This window comes from Geotrypetes seraphini, chromosome 3, assembly GCF_902459505.1.
Source record: "Geotrypetes seraphini chromosome 3, aGeoSer1.1, whole genome shotgun sequence".
NCBI classification, from domain to species: Eukaryota; Metazoa; Chordata; class Amphibia; order Gymnophiona; family Dermophiidae; genus Geotrypetes; species Geotrypetes seraphini.
The window spans coordinates 306007839-306022099 of record NC_047086.1 but is presented as its reverse complement, the minus strand read 5'-3'; the positions used below and the strand labels follow the sequence as shown (position 1 = coordinate 306022099).

At 42.6% G+C, this 14261-nt stretch overlaps 1 protein-coding gene across 3 annotated transcripts in view; it reads left to right on the top strand.

Annotated features, from left to right (window-relative positions):
• Positions 1-314: 314 nt before the first annotated feature.
• The window catches only part of SLC1A4 (solute carrier family 1 member 4), a 78633-nt gene continuing 64686 nt past the window's right edge, over positions 315-14261 (top strand). The window contains exon 1 of one of the 3 annotated variants that reach the window (XM_033939532.1): positions 315-1019. In XM_033939532.1, the coding sequence (XP_033795423.1) occupies positions 502-1019 (518 nt within the window). In that variant the 5' untranslated portion in view covers positions 315-501. Of the gene's footprint in view, positions 1020-11521; positions 11550-14261 lie in introns of those variants that run through there. The other 2 variants (XM_033939533.1, XM_033939534.1) reach the window with 2 other exon arrangements.

Genomic DNA, 14261 nt, shown 5'->3' with positions numbered 1-14261 from the left:
AAGGTAAGACATGGAAAATTGAATAGATTTTGAGAAGAAAGCATTAAAATGCAAGAAAGTTGAATATTAAAAGTGATTTCTGTGGAGAGGCGGGAGGGAAGAGAAGGGGCGTTTTTTTTCTGGTGCGGGAGGAAGGTTCTCTGTAGTAGCGGGGGGCCGGAGGAGGAGCGAGAAGAGGGAGTTCTCTACAAGGCGGGAAGAGAAGGGTGGTTTCTGTGAAGGGGCGGGAGGGAAAGGGAAGATTAGGGAGTTCTCTAAAGCGGTGAGGGAGGAAGAGCGGTGTTTTCTGTGACGGGACCGGGGGAGGAGAGAGAACGGCGGGAAGAGAGGGGCGTTTTCTTTGGCGAGGCGGGGGGCGCGCGCTCTCCTTAGCGAAGGCGAGAAGGGGCGGGGCCCTGGCCGTTGCATCAGAGGCAGAGTTTGGCCGGTGGGTGCCGCGCGCCGGCTCTTTCGCAAAGCCCTGTCACTCTTGCAACTCGCGCACGGGGGAAGCGTAGAAGCATGCAGAAGGCGAGCCAGGTGAACGGGCTCGTCGTGGACATTTCCCCGGCTTATGCGGAAGGCGAGAGCGAGAAGGCGGCGGCGGGGCGCCGGCAGAAATGCGTGCAGTTCCTGAAGAGGAACGCCGTGGTGATCCTGACCGTGTCGGGCGTGCTGGTCGGCGTCGGCGTGGGCATGACGGTGAGGCGCGTGCGCCTGAGCCGGGCGCAGATGACTTACTTCGCTTTCCCGGGCGAGATGCTGCTGCGGATGCTGAAGATGATCATCCTGCCCCTGGTCGTCTGCAGCCTGGTCTCTGGCGCTGCGAGTCTGGACACCAGGTCCCTGGGAAAACTGGGGGCCATTGCCGTGGGCTACTTCATGGGGACCACCCTTGTGGCCTCGGGTCTGGCCCTAGCCCTGGGGTTCATCATCAAGCCCGGGGCGGGGGCGGGGGCGCTGAACTCCAACGTTTTGGGTTTAGATGACACGGTACCTACCAACAAAGAAACAGTTGACTCCTTCTTAGATCTTGCAAGGTAAATTCCTTTTACTCTCCCCCCCCCCCCCCCCCCCCCCACACACACACACACACAATTGGGATTTTGTCAGCTTGGTTCCAGGTTCAGCATCCCTGGTCCAAGAAAGAACGTGGTGAAAGCTGCGGGTTTTTGTCCTAGTTACATCCCAAACAAATGTTTTTACATATTTATGACGTGAGTATTTAGGGGAAACAGTTATATGAAGTGAAGCAGTCCAGAAGATAAAGTTGTTAATTTCGACTTTCTGGGGTTTAGTGTTGCATCATACATTATGAGAACATAAGCATTATCTCTGCCGAGTCAGACCACATGTCCATCGTGCCCAGCAGTCCGCTCTCGTGGCGGCCCCCCAGGTCAGTGACCTGTAAGTGATCCGTTATTGTCCTGTATAGTACCCCCTCTAACTATATCCTTCAATCCCCTTTTCCTTCAGGAACTTGTCCAACCCCTTCTTGAAACCCAAAATCATACTCTGCTCTACCACCTCCTCTGGAAGTGCATTCCAGGCATCCACCACCCTCTGAGTGAAGAAGAACTTCCTAGCATTCGTTCTGAATCTGTCTCCCTTCAATTTTCTTGAGTGCCCTCTTGTACTTGTTTCCCCTGCCAGTCTGAAGAATCTGTACCTCTCTACCCTTTATGATCTTGTAAGTTTCTATCATGTCCCCCTCTAAGTCTCCATATTTCCAGGGGGGACTTGGGAGGGGGGGGGGCTTAGCTATGAATTTCATTGCCTTGGTTGGGTTATCTCAGTCCAAAGATATTCTGTTAGTAAACTGATATTTTAGCTTTTCCGTTATTTAATATTGCAGGCAATCTGCATTATCCCTTTATGGTGTGTTTGCTCAAGATTTGTTTCAAAGCTGATTTTTGCTAATGTCAGCCAGAGAAAGACCAAACTGGAGTATTCCACAGTTAAATGGAAGACAGAGGCATTCTTGTCCAAAATGTTATCGCTGGTGAAATATGAAATCAAAGATTCCCACTTAACATTCCTCCAACCGATGGCGGAAAAGCTAAAACACGGTGCGGTACACAGAGCAAGCTCAAAGTAAGGAACGGAAAGGGACGATAATTCATGTGCTGTTGTCTCTTTTGAACAGTTTTAAAAGAGCAAGACTGTTAGATGTCTTAAACTGATTGCTTACTTGCTCGGTTTCTCCTACTATTGACCTTACAACAAGGTCATTCTAGATTTTTCAAACTTGGTGGGGGGGGGGGGAGTGAAAGGAAGTTGTTCTTGGTCTGTAAATATTTTGGAGTAAAAATAGTGCCCATTAAGACAGGTTTAGATGAAATAAAATGCTAGTTAGTACAAGTTTGAAACTTAATGAGTAGTAGCACTAATGTCAAGGTATCTACTGTCCATTTCAGCATTTTTCATATGCATTTATAATTCAGTACATTGACATTCATAATTCAGTTATGTTAAAATGACTTTTAAATGTTATATAATGTTATACTTCATTTTTTTATTTTTTTTAATATTCAGGAGGTTTTACAGTCATTAAAACATAAAACCAAAACACATAATAAAACCCAAGCGTAGTACGTAGTTGCAGACATCATAAGACAATATAAGCAGAATAAATGCCAAATATATGTATCTGGAGAGAAACAAAACATTAATCTGACACAAAAATAGATTTGTTTCATTGTTTGTTTTTTTGGGGGGGGTTGGGTTGTTTGTTTTTTTGCAAATATCTTTTAGTTTTATGTACAGATACAAACAAGAAACAATATCCATAGTTAATCAAACTAATACAATGAGTTAAACTAGACACAATACATGCATGTATGACGGGAGTTTGTTCTGCAACAAGAGAGAACACAATTATAACTGCAATGTAACCAGGATAAAAGCTGGAGCAATACCATCTGTCATCATAGCAATTTTAGAGCATTTTCAACGGCAGTGCCTTTTAATTTATCTCTTAGATGGGTTGCCACTGCTGAGCCACCAGTCATTGCATGTACATCTCAGAATGTCACTGGAGTCCAAATCACAAAAATCAAGGGACAGGCCAACAGGTGGATGATGTGCCAATTCAACCTTTTTTTATGTCAAATCATATGCATCCATTTTTTTTTTCTTAAACGAATTTCAAAGCAGGGGGAGAATTGACACACAACATTTGTATTCATTTAGGTGGCTCTTGGTTCCAAAACGTTTAAGAAGTTATCATGGTCAGATGTAATTTACTTTTGTTTTTAGAATTTTCATTTTATGAAATCATAGTTCACTTGATCATCAAACAAATGCACTTAAATTATGATTATATTAGTATCACTCCAAGGCAGTAAAAGCTGTTCAATAAATACAACAAATGGTTTGACACCGAACTTCTAGAAATGAAACAATTAGTAATTGAAAAGAATTTGGAAAAAATAGGAAAACTGTCAGACCGGAACAACTGGAGATCCAACATAAAAATCTACAAACAACTGATAAAAGAAAAACGTAAAGTATTTTACTCATCCAAAATTGACATATCTAATACTAGCTCAAAAGGAATCAATACAAAAGAGCTGTTCAACTTGGTTAAGAATTTATTTGACACCATACACTGCACTCAACACATGCATAGTATTAAGCTACCTTCAGCAAAAGAATTAGCACAGCATTTCGACTCAAAAATTAAAAACCTAAGAAATAACTATCCGGCAAATGACATACATGAACATCAAATAGCTAACATACAAGGAAATGAAATACCAACGGACATGATTTGGAGTTCCTTTCAAGATTTAAAATGGAATAATTATATCAAATATACTCAAAATCATACTGTGTTCTGTACTCATGTCCCCCAGAAATTATGAAAGCAGCTCCATTAGACTTTAAACTATCTTTGCTGAATTATTTAACCGATAACTTTAAAAAATGGACATATAATAACCCCAATTCCAAAAAATCATAAAGAATATCAGCATTAGTAACCAACTATAGACCAGTAGCATCCATTCCATTTATTGTAAAAATCATGGAAGGATTGGTACATACCCAATTGATGGAATATCTTAATCAGTTCTCTCTTTTACATGAAACTCAATCTGGCTTTAGACCTTTGTTTAGCACCGAGACAGAAATTGCGGCTATCTTGATAATTTGCGTTTCTTGTTTAGTAAGGGCCTTAATGCCCTGGTCATGCAATTTGATATGAGCTCTGCTTTTCACTTAGTGGACTATGGGAAACTGTTACAATGCTTAGGTGCAATTGGAATCAGAGTAGAGGTGTTAGACTGGTTTCGAGGTTTCCTGATGTCCTGCACCTATCAAGTACGTTTTAATTACGATCTCTCTAATACCTGGAGCAATCCATCTGGCATGCCACAGGGGTCACCATTATCCCCATTGCTTTTCAATGTTTACATGTCTTCTTTAGGTGCGCAATTGACCCAGCTAGGAATAAAATTATTTAGCTACGCAGATGACTTTACGATCATTATCCCATTCGCTACCTCTATAGGAAGTTACTCCTAAGGCAACAGAAGTATTAAATTCAGTGGAGCAATGGATGACTGATTTCAGACTAAAGCTTAATTCAGAAAAAACAAAATTCTTTGTAGCCACACCCGCTCGACACAAAAACATCATTGTGCATCAATAAACTTAGTTATCCTATTCAACCTACTATGAAGGTATTGGGTGTTACACTGGACCAGAGCTTAACCATGAAAGACCAGGTGGACTCCTTGGTTAGAAAGGGCTTTTTTACTCTCTGAAAGCTTTGGTCTATTAGAGCATATTTTGATGTTTCATCCCTTATACTGAGTCAACTTGATTACTGTAATATCGCCTATTTGGCAATTTCCCAGAAGAATATGCGGCGATTACAACTGGTGCAAAATGCGGCAGTCAAGCTAATTTTTGGGTTGAAGAAGTTCGATCATGTAACACCTTCCTACTGACTTCTGCATTGGCTGCCAATGGAGGTATGGAGGAAATTTAAGTTCAGATGTTTTTGCTTTAAGGTACTATTCGGTTTAGCCCCTAAATATATAACATAACTTTTCTCTCTCTCAACCAACAGACATAAGAGAAGCTCACACTTGAATTTTGTTTCTCCACCAGTTAAAGGATGTAAATTTAAAAGACATCATCAACATATTTTCTCACATCAGACAGCACTATGGGGTAAAGATCTGGAACAATTGCTTATGCCTACTACTTACGGGGAATTTTGGAAGCACCTAAAGACATATCTGTTCCTGGAGTATTTAGGTAACTGATCTGGACAATCTTACTCCACAATAACTGATCTCTTGAGCTGTTAATCACTAGCTTTTAACTTTGTTAATTCTACTCAATTTGTAGCATCTTTTAATCTTTGTAAACCGCATAGAACTTAATGGTCCTGCAGTATATAAACTGTTATTATTATTATTTCTCAAACTATGTGTCATGGCACAGTTGTGTGCCCCAAAGAGATTATGATTGTGCCACGAGAGATTCCAGAATTTTACTTTATTTTAAAAAATTCCCTTCATAAGTATACACTAGAATAGATGACATGTACATCACGTTTGTTAATGTTATGAGCATCTGTGTGAGTAAGGATACAACTGCCCAGATAAGCATCATCCTTTGATGCAATTGGTCCTTTTTTGTGCAGTAGTTATCCTAACTTGAGCAACAAAGCAATTAAGGCTGTGTTACAATTTGGATCTTCTTATCTTTGTGAGCTTGGATTTCCAGCTGTGACAGAAATTAAATTGAGAAAAAGAGAACGACTGCAGATGGTGGATGATGAAATGTGTGTTTGCTTGCCGATTATCAAGCTGCGTTTTACCATATATATATTTGAATATAAGTCGAGACCCCCTTTCCCCCCAAAAGGAAGAAAAATGGTTGACTCGAATATAATATTAAAGTGCCCTGCCCTGTCAGGCACTGCACCCAGCTCCCTTTCTGCCAGGCACTGCACCAAGCACCCTTCCCTCCCTCCCCAATCAGACTCTGCGCCCAGCACCCTTCCTTCCCTCTCACCCTCCCTCCCTCCCCTGTCAGGCTCTGCACCCAGCACCCTTCCTTCCCTCCCTCCCCTGTCAGACACTGCACCCAGCACCCTTCCCTCCCTCCCCTGTCAGGCATTGCACCCATCCCCCTTCCTTCCCTCCCTAGTCAGACTCTGCACCAAGGACCCTTACTTCCCTCCCCCATCAGACTGCACTCTCCCTACCAGGTTCTGTACCCTTCCCCCCCCCTCCCTGCCCTAGCCTCATACCTCTACTGCCAATCCCCCGAGGAGGTGCAGCGGGCAGGAGTGAACTTTCCAAGTTCCGGCCCCGCTGCTAACTGGCTGCTGTGAGTTTCTTCAGGCACTGAGAAGCACAAGCAGGCGTGCGATTTGGCACTGTTGCTCGGTGCTGAGCGGCTTCCTTACTGGCTCCTGTGAATTCTCACGAGAATTTCACTGATCGGCAGTGAAATTACCACTAGGGGGTCACCAGCATCATTTTGAACTTGGCGCCAGAAAGAGAAGTAGTGACAAGGATCATGTCTATCTACAACTCACTAGACATCAGGGAGTTGTCAGGTAGGGCTAAGGGGGACTAAGGAAAGTTGGGGGGAGTGCTTTAGGTAATGGGGGTCTCTGGGATGGGGAGGGGTGGAATGTCATTGAGGATTACCTTGCAGCAGCGGGATGTCATGAGGGGTCTTGCGGCAGGGGGATGTCATTCGGTAGGCAAGGAGAGAGGCCGTTTCTGATTAAGAGCACTAGCCCCTTTAAAAGAAGCATCTAGATGCATAGTATTGTGGCTTTAAGGTCCAATATTCCTAACAATAAAATAATGCTACTTGTGAGGCTGATTAAAAGCAACACTATTCATATACCACAGAGTGACTAACCTGTAGTATTGAGCTGTTGCAGGTTAGTAACTCCTGGGGCAAATTAAGGCACGGCAAAAGTTTGACTTTCACGACATCTTGCTTATAAGTTGATAAAAACAATCAAAGCTATCCCCCACTTAGTGCAGATGTTTGGGTTGCAGAGCATAGCTGTAATATATATACACTGTATGTGCACATAATGATTATTTTAGAAAACAGTCGCATCCCTTATTAGACTAGGGTCCTCCATTTACATAACAGTAATACTAAAATAATATTATTCTACCTCCCCCTCTGTGCAATAGCTATGTTGGAAATGTGCATGTGGACTCTCCACCCTATACTTTATACGTACGAGGGCCGTTCAAAAAGCATCAGACCTTTATTCATAAAAAATACTCAAATTCAGATACAACAATCTTATACTAATCTCCTTCAAAGTAGTCCCCTTGGGCTGCCACACACTTCTTCCAACAGTTCTGCCACTGTCGGAAGCAGCGCTGGAAAGCCTCTTTAGAGATTGCTCGTTCTCTTGACTGAAATCTGGTCCCTTTCAGGGGCATTTTCAGCTTGGGGAAAAGCTAAAAGTCACACGGAGCCATGTGAGGAGAGTTGGGAGCCTGAGGAATCACAGGTATGTTGTGTTTGGCTAGGAAACTCCATAGCAAATGTGAAGAATGGGCAGGTGTGTTATCGTGATGGAGCTGCCAATTGCCCGCTGCCCACATGTCCGGCCGTTTGCATCTCACAGTATTACGAAGGCAACACAGAACCTCTTGGTAGTACCCCTTGGTGATGGTTATGCCATGTGGTGCATACTCATGATGAACCAAGCCACTGGAGTCAAAGAAGACGGTCAGCATGACTTTGACATTGCTGCGGACCTGCCTTGGGTTTTTTTGGCCTTGGGGATGTTGAATGCTTCCATTGTGATGACATCAATTTGGTTTCTGGGTCGTATCCATAAACCCAAGACTCATCGCCAGTGATCACTGTTATGAGGAAGTTGGAATCACTGTTCACAGTCTCCAGCATGTCCTGTACGATCTCCAAACGGAGTTGCTTCTGCTGGATCGGTAGCAGCTTTGGAACGAACTTCGCTGAAATTCTCCTGAAGCCCAAATCCTCAGTCAAAATTGAATGAAAGGATCCAACGCTGATGCTCGACTCGTCTGCAAGTTCTCTGATCATGATTCGACGATCCTGCATCACCAGGGTCCTCACTTGGTCAATGACGATCCCATTTCTGGATGTTGAGGGCCTACCAGAACGTTCTTCATTCTCCATTGATGTGCAACCATCTTTGAAGTGGTTGTACCACACCTTTATCTGTGTGGTACCCATTGCTTAGTCCCCAAAAGTCTGTTGAATCTTGCAGATCATTTCCACTTGGGAATCGCCAAGCTTTACACAAAATTTAATGCAGTAGCATTGTTCAACTTTTTCTGTCATTTTGTCAAAATCGGAAGTCTGACGGCACTCACTTACACTTCCTCACTCATCGGCGGTCTGCTGGCAACTGACAGCTTATGTAGACGGGAAAAAATTCAAGCATGTACATTAGGGTCGCCTACATATGTGCACCAAACCACGCCTACCTAGCTTTATTTGTTTACACAAGAAAAATTAAGGTCTGATACTTTTTGAATGACCCTCATATACTGTAGTATATTCCTGATGTGCTAAAGCTTGCTTGACACACTATGGTCTTCTGTAGATGAAAGGTACACTAAAAGCAATTTGTCAATATTAAGGATGAGATGTACAATACTGCAGGGCCAGGCTATTAAGCCAGAGTAGCTGGGAAAACAGCTGGTGCAACACAGCAATATTCCCAACCTGAGGTCTGAGCTATAGAGGGTTGAACTCAAGTTTCCATTGCACACAAACCTTCCTGCCTTCTATGTCCACACACTGGTTACAGCAACCCTGTTTATTTACTTATTAATTCTGTTTGATGGACATTGTCTTGCTGAACCAGCTGCCTGCACTGGAGGTCAGGTTGCACAGGTTAGTGTGGGCTGGTTTCTTAGAATTCACTATGGTATTAGAATGATGATGAGTTGAGTTTCTATTTTGTTGTCTGTGTCCTTTTATAATGAGTCTCCCCAACTGTCTCAATTGACAATTGCATTGCTGTTTCAGATCTTAAAGAACGTGTCGGCAGGTACTTCCTCAGTGCATGTGTTAAATACCAAGGTGCTGTGCTCTAGATTGTTTGATGCACAATTGTCAAAACTTTATATTCAATCCTAAACTCCATCGGTAGCCAGTGTAGTTGTTTAACACTGGTGAAATATGCTCATATCTAGGTACCCCATAAATCAATCGCGCTGCAGTATTTTGCACAACCTGTAGAGCTTTCACTCTGTATTTTACGATACCTAAAAGCAATGCATTACAGAAATCAAGTTTTGCAATCGCCAGACTCTGCACCACTGTCCAAAAATCGGACACAGCCATAATAGATTTTAATCTTGACAGTACTCGCAGCTTAAAAAAGCCCCTTTAATCACCTGCAATATATGCACCTGCATAATAAGTCTTGCAACCAACAATACCCCCTAGATTCTCATATGTGACAAAATTGGAAATTTCACATCACTTACTTGCACTTCTTTTACATTCAGTACATCATCATTCCCTAAAAACATCTTTTGCAAATTCAAATTTAACTGATTTATCCCTCATCCAGTTTTGTATCTTTTCCATACATTTGGTCAATTTGTTTTTAACATAATCAAGCAGTAATGAACCCCCATCTCCTCGAGCACCCACCCTATTGAAGGCAATATAGATGTTAAATACCAATAAGGCAGATCCCTGATGGATTCCTTTTTTCATCAACACCATTGATGACATACCCTTCCCATATTTTACTACAAATTTCCAAATGGAACCAGCTCAAAACTGTTCCTCCCACACTACCCTTCTGCAGTTTACCTAACAACAATATAGGATCCACCATATCAAAAGCAGCAGATATATCCAGAGATACCTTACAAAACATAAGTCCTTTATTTATTCCTCTAGGCCAGTGTTTCTCAACTTCAAGCCAAGTACCTCCTAAGTCTAACAAATATCAGCTGAGTACCCCCCACCCAAGCTCCGCCCCAGGAATAGAATTAAACCTTATGTACCTAATTGTACACCATTACAATAGTCTTCCGCCCTGCAGGTGTCTCCTATATTTAAGTACAACAGGTAATTTGATGGTTTTGGAGGACTCACAATTTCTACTACAAATGTATGAGGTAGAGTGGGATTTAGACCTGGATCCCCTTGTTCATAGTCTACTGCTCTTTCCACTAGGCATCTCCTTACTCCTGGGACCTGCTTGCTTTGCTGTTGGGTATGCCCATAATATTTTCAGCTATCATACAGCCTGGTATTCTCTTTCAGTTTCACTTCTTATGGGGGTGGGAGGGGGACAGCATCCATGGGGGATTAAGGAGGGGTTAGGACTTAATCCCTCCAGTGGTCAGCTGGTCAGTCAGAGCATCTTTTTGTAATTTAGACCCGATTGAAACAGGTCTAGATTAACACATCTTTTTTTGCCTTGAATGTTTCTTCCTATCACTGAAAGATGTTCTAATTTTGGGCCTGCCCTAGTCCTATCTAAAACACACCTCCAGCATGTCCCCATACTGGATGAACTGCAGTGAAACACATTCTAATTTTGTTTTTCGAAATCATGATTTAGATGTTTCCAACGGATGGATATTTTTTTTATATTGAACATTGACCAGCACCAACATAACCTTTTTCACCAATAAATCCCCTTCATCCCCTCCCAGCCCCCTGACAAAGCCCCCCCCCTTTCCATCCCCCTTCCTTAGTCCAAGTAAAATGAAGCTCTGGAGTTTGTCTCTTTTGCACTTTGACAAATCTAAAGGGCATTTGGCAAAGCATGTCTCGGTACATAATGACTTCCATGAATGTATTGACTCATGTTTTGTCAAATGCCCTTTGGATTTGTCAAAGTGCAAAAGAGAGGGAAACTCCAGAGCTTCATTTTACTTAAAATTATTTATGTTTATCTATATCTGCATCAAGAGAGAGAGAGAGAATTTTAAGTACATATGCACTAGTGAACTATTTTAATTACTGGTTATTTGAGTGAGCCAAAGTTGATGAACAGTGAATCCTTTTATCTTATGTTTTTTCCTAAGTCAGTTGACCTGTTCAGGCCCGAGACACCGAATATCGTCTATGAGGGTTCGTTAGCGAAATCGCGCGCTGGCACTTGGCACACTTTTTTAAAACCGGTGATAGGCTGGGACATAGGCCGAAAAAGCTCCACCGCAAGATCGAAGCCGCGGAGCTGCGGCCACGTGGCCTGCCCAGTCGAACGGTACGAAGAATTTTTTTTTTTTTTTAAACAATAAAACACGATGAAAATCAGCGATTACGATCAATTAAAATCAAAACCGTGGACTTAGAAGGCACAAGCGAAGGGACTTTGCGCAGAGAGTCGAAGACAGACTTCTTGGCTCCGCGGAAAAGTAAGAACTGAGGAGACACGCCCGGTGCAAGGCACTCACGCATGCGCGGTGTGGGCAATTCGAAACTTTGAGTTTTCTTCAAAGAAGCATCCACATCGGGGTTCCGTTGGATCACGTCAGCCCCATTAGAGAGAATACCTATTAGTGAGAATAGCTGCCTGCTGTCCCTGGATAACAACTGTTATGGTAAGTAACATTGCTTTATCTATATCTGCATCAAGAGAGAGAGAGAATTTTAAGTACATATGCACTAGTGAACTATTTTAATTACTGGTTATTTGAGTGAGCCAAAGTTGATGGACAGTGAGTCCTTTTTATCTTATGTTTTTTCCTATGTCAGTTGGCCTGCCTTTATCTCTTTTAAACATTACTAAAGCTTTTTAGTGTGCCAGCATGAAGGTCAAGCTTAGTTGTCACACATAGATAGTACAAGGTGCACAGGTATGTAACTAAAATGCCCCATGGGTTGTGCTTCCAGTTTGATAGTGCAAAGTGCCACAACCATGACCAAAAACTATTTCTACATTCGTTTTGCAGAGTACTGACACTCCTGATTTCCCCCTCCCCATTTATACCAAGTTAATACTAGGGCTGTGGAGTAGGTACATCAAACCGACTCAGACTTCTCTATTTTTCTACTGTTTGATTCCAACTCCTACTGATATTAGGCTTTAAATTTTTTGTTCTGGATTTAAATATAACTTATTATTTACCAGCACTTTAGATCCAGTGCAAAGATATAGATAGATATATTTTTTGTTCTGAGTCTAAAGGGTTGATAAATATAACTTTGGTCCTCACAAACATGTGTGTATATGAGGGTAAATCAAAAAGTAAAGACATGGTCCTCACAAACATGTGTGTATATGAGGGTAAATCAAAAAGTAAAGACAAAATACATCTAACAATTTTAATAGAAGTAACTGTGAGCAACTGAACATTTCACTTTTCCACATAGTCCCCATGCAAGAAGACGCATTTGTTGTATTGTTCAACTAGCTTCTTGCATTCCTGCAGAGAAGTTTTTCGACTGCTTCCGAAATCAGATGAGCACTGCTTCCTTTACTTTAGAAAGCTGCACAGGAATGGGAGAAATGAGAATCAGGATCCCCTCTAGGTCCTCGGGGGATCCCCTCCGAGCTTGCAGAGATCCCATGGAAATGGGTCTGATTTGTTCAGGGCTCCTGCGAGCGTGGTACCTTCCTCCGGTGTCGGGTCATATCCAGCCACACTTACTCGCTCTTTTCAGGCCACCAGCAGCATTTGTTCTTACATGCTGCTGGCAGCTGACCCGGAAACTTTCCCTCTGACACGTTTTGCGTTAGAAGAGCTTCCGGGTCAGTTGCCAGTAGCATGGATAAACAAAAGAACACTGCCATTGGCCTAAAGAGAAAGGCCAGTAAGATACTGCATGGGCTTGGGGGGGGGGGGAAGGGAGAAAAGAGTTGCTGCGTGGGCTAGGAAGTGGAGTGAAAGAGAGATGCTGCTGTTGGGGAAGGGAAGAGAAAGAATGGTTGGACATGAATACATTAAGCAGGAGGGAAAGAGAGGTGGTGCACATGGGAAAGGAAGAAAGAGGGAGAAATATTGGATGTTGTAGAGAGAGAAGGGTGGGATAAATGGAAAGGGATGGAAGAGGGAGGAATGTTGAACATGGTGATGGAGGAAATAGAGAGAGAAACGCGGCATGACACTGGAGAGGGATGACAGAAGGAGAAATATTGGACATGAGGCTGGTGGGGAGGTACAAAATATACTGCCCAAAGGCCAGGGAATGAGAAAGGGAGAATTTTGGACGTGGCTATAGAGGAGGTGAATCCCTCTCTCTCTTTTCCCACTCCCTTTGCTGCCAGGGAGGGAATGAGAGGGAGTAATATGGTGGACTGTGAGAGAGAGGGAGATGTTGCACATGGGGGTGAAGGCAAGAGGAAGAAATGTTATGCATGAGTGGGGAGGGGAAAAAGAAGGAGATGAATCCAGGGGCAGAAGAGAATGAGGATGCTGTACAGTGGAAGGGAGGGAAGAGATAGGGAGAAATGTTGGACCATGGTAAGAGGAACCAATGGACAGCAACTGCTTGAAGAAGAATTTGCAGAAGACAGGAAAGCAGAAAAAAGAAAAACTGGAACTAACTTGATGAAAAAATAAATCTCCAGACAACAAAGGTAAAAAAAGGAATTCATTGACTGAAATATATTAGCTCTGGACAATGTATATAGCAGATGTCTTTGTATTCTGTTCACAGAAAAGGGAATGGATTTCTGTTTTTATTTCTCCAGTGTTAAGAATTGCCATAATGGGACAGACTGAAGATCCATCAAGCCCAGTATCCTGTTTCCAACAGTGGCCAATTCAGGTCCCAAGCACCTAGCTAGATCCCCAGAAAAACAGACTTTGCTGTTTATCCTAAGAAAAAGCAGTGGCTTTCCCCAAGCCATCTCAATAATGGCCTATGGACTACTCTTTTAGGAAATTAGCCAAAACTTTTTTTTTTTAAACCCTGCTAAGCTAACTGATTTCACCATATTCTCTGGCAACGAATTCCAGAGTTTAATTACATGTGTGAAGAAATATTTTCTCTAGTTTGTTTTAAATCTACTACTTAGTAGCTTCATTGCATGTCCCCTAGTCCTAGTATTTTTGGAATTAGCAGACAAGCAATTCACATTTACCTTTTCCACTTGTAGCGCGGCCGGCCCTCAAGGCTCGCAGTAACCGGCCCACGCTTACAATATTCTCCCCAGCGTGCTTCCTCAAATGGAGGAAGTCCCTGTTGTGCCTAAACTTATCCTATGTGTATAAACAGGATGGCCTCACACAGGTAAGTAAGGAAATAACAAAAATCAAATTTATTGTTCAACTCACAAGTCCAAGAAAAATGCATCAAAAGAAAATGTA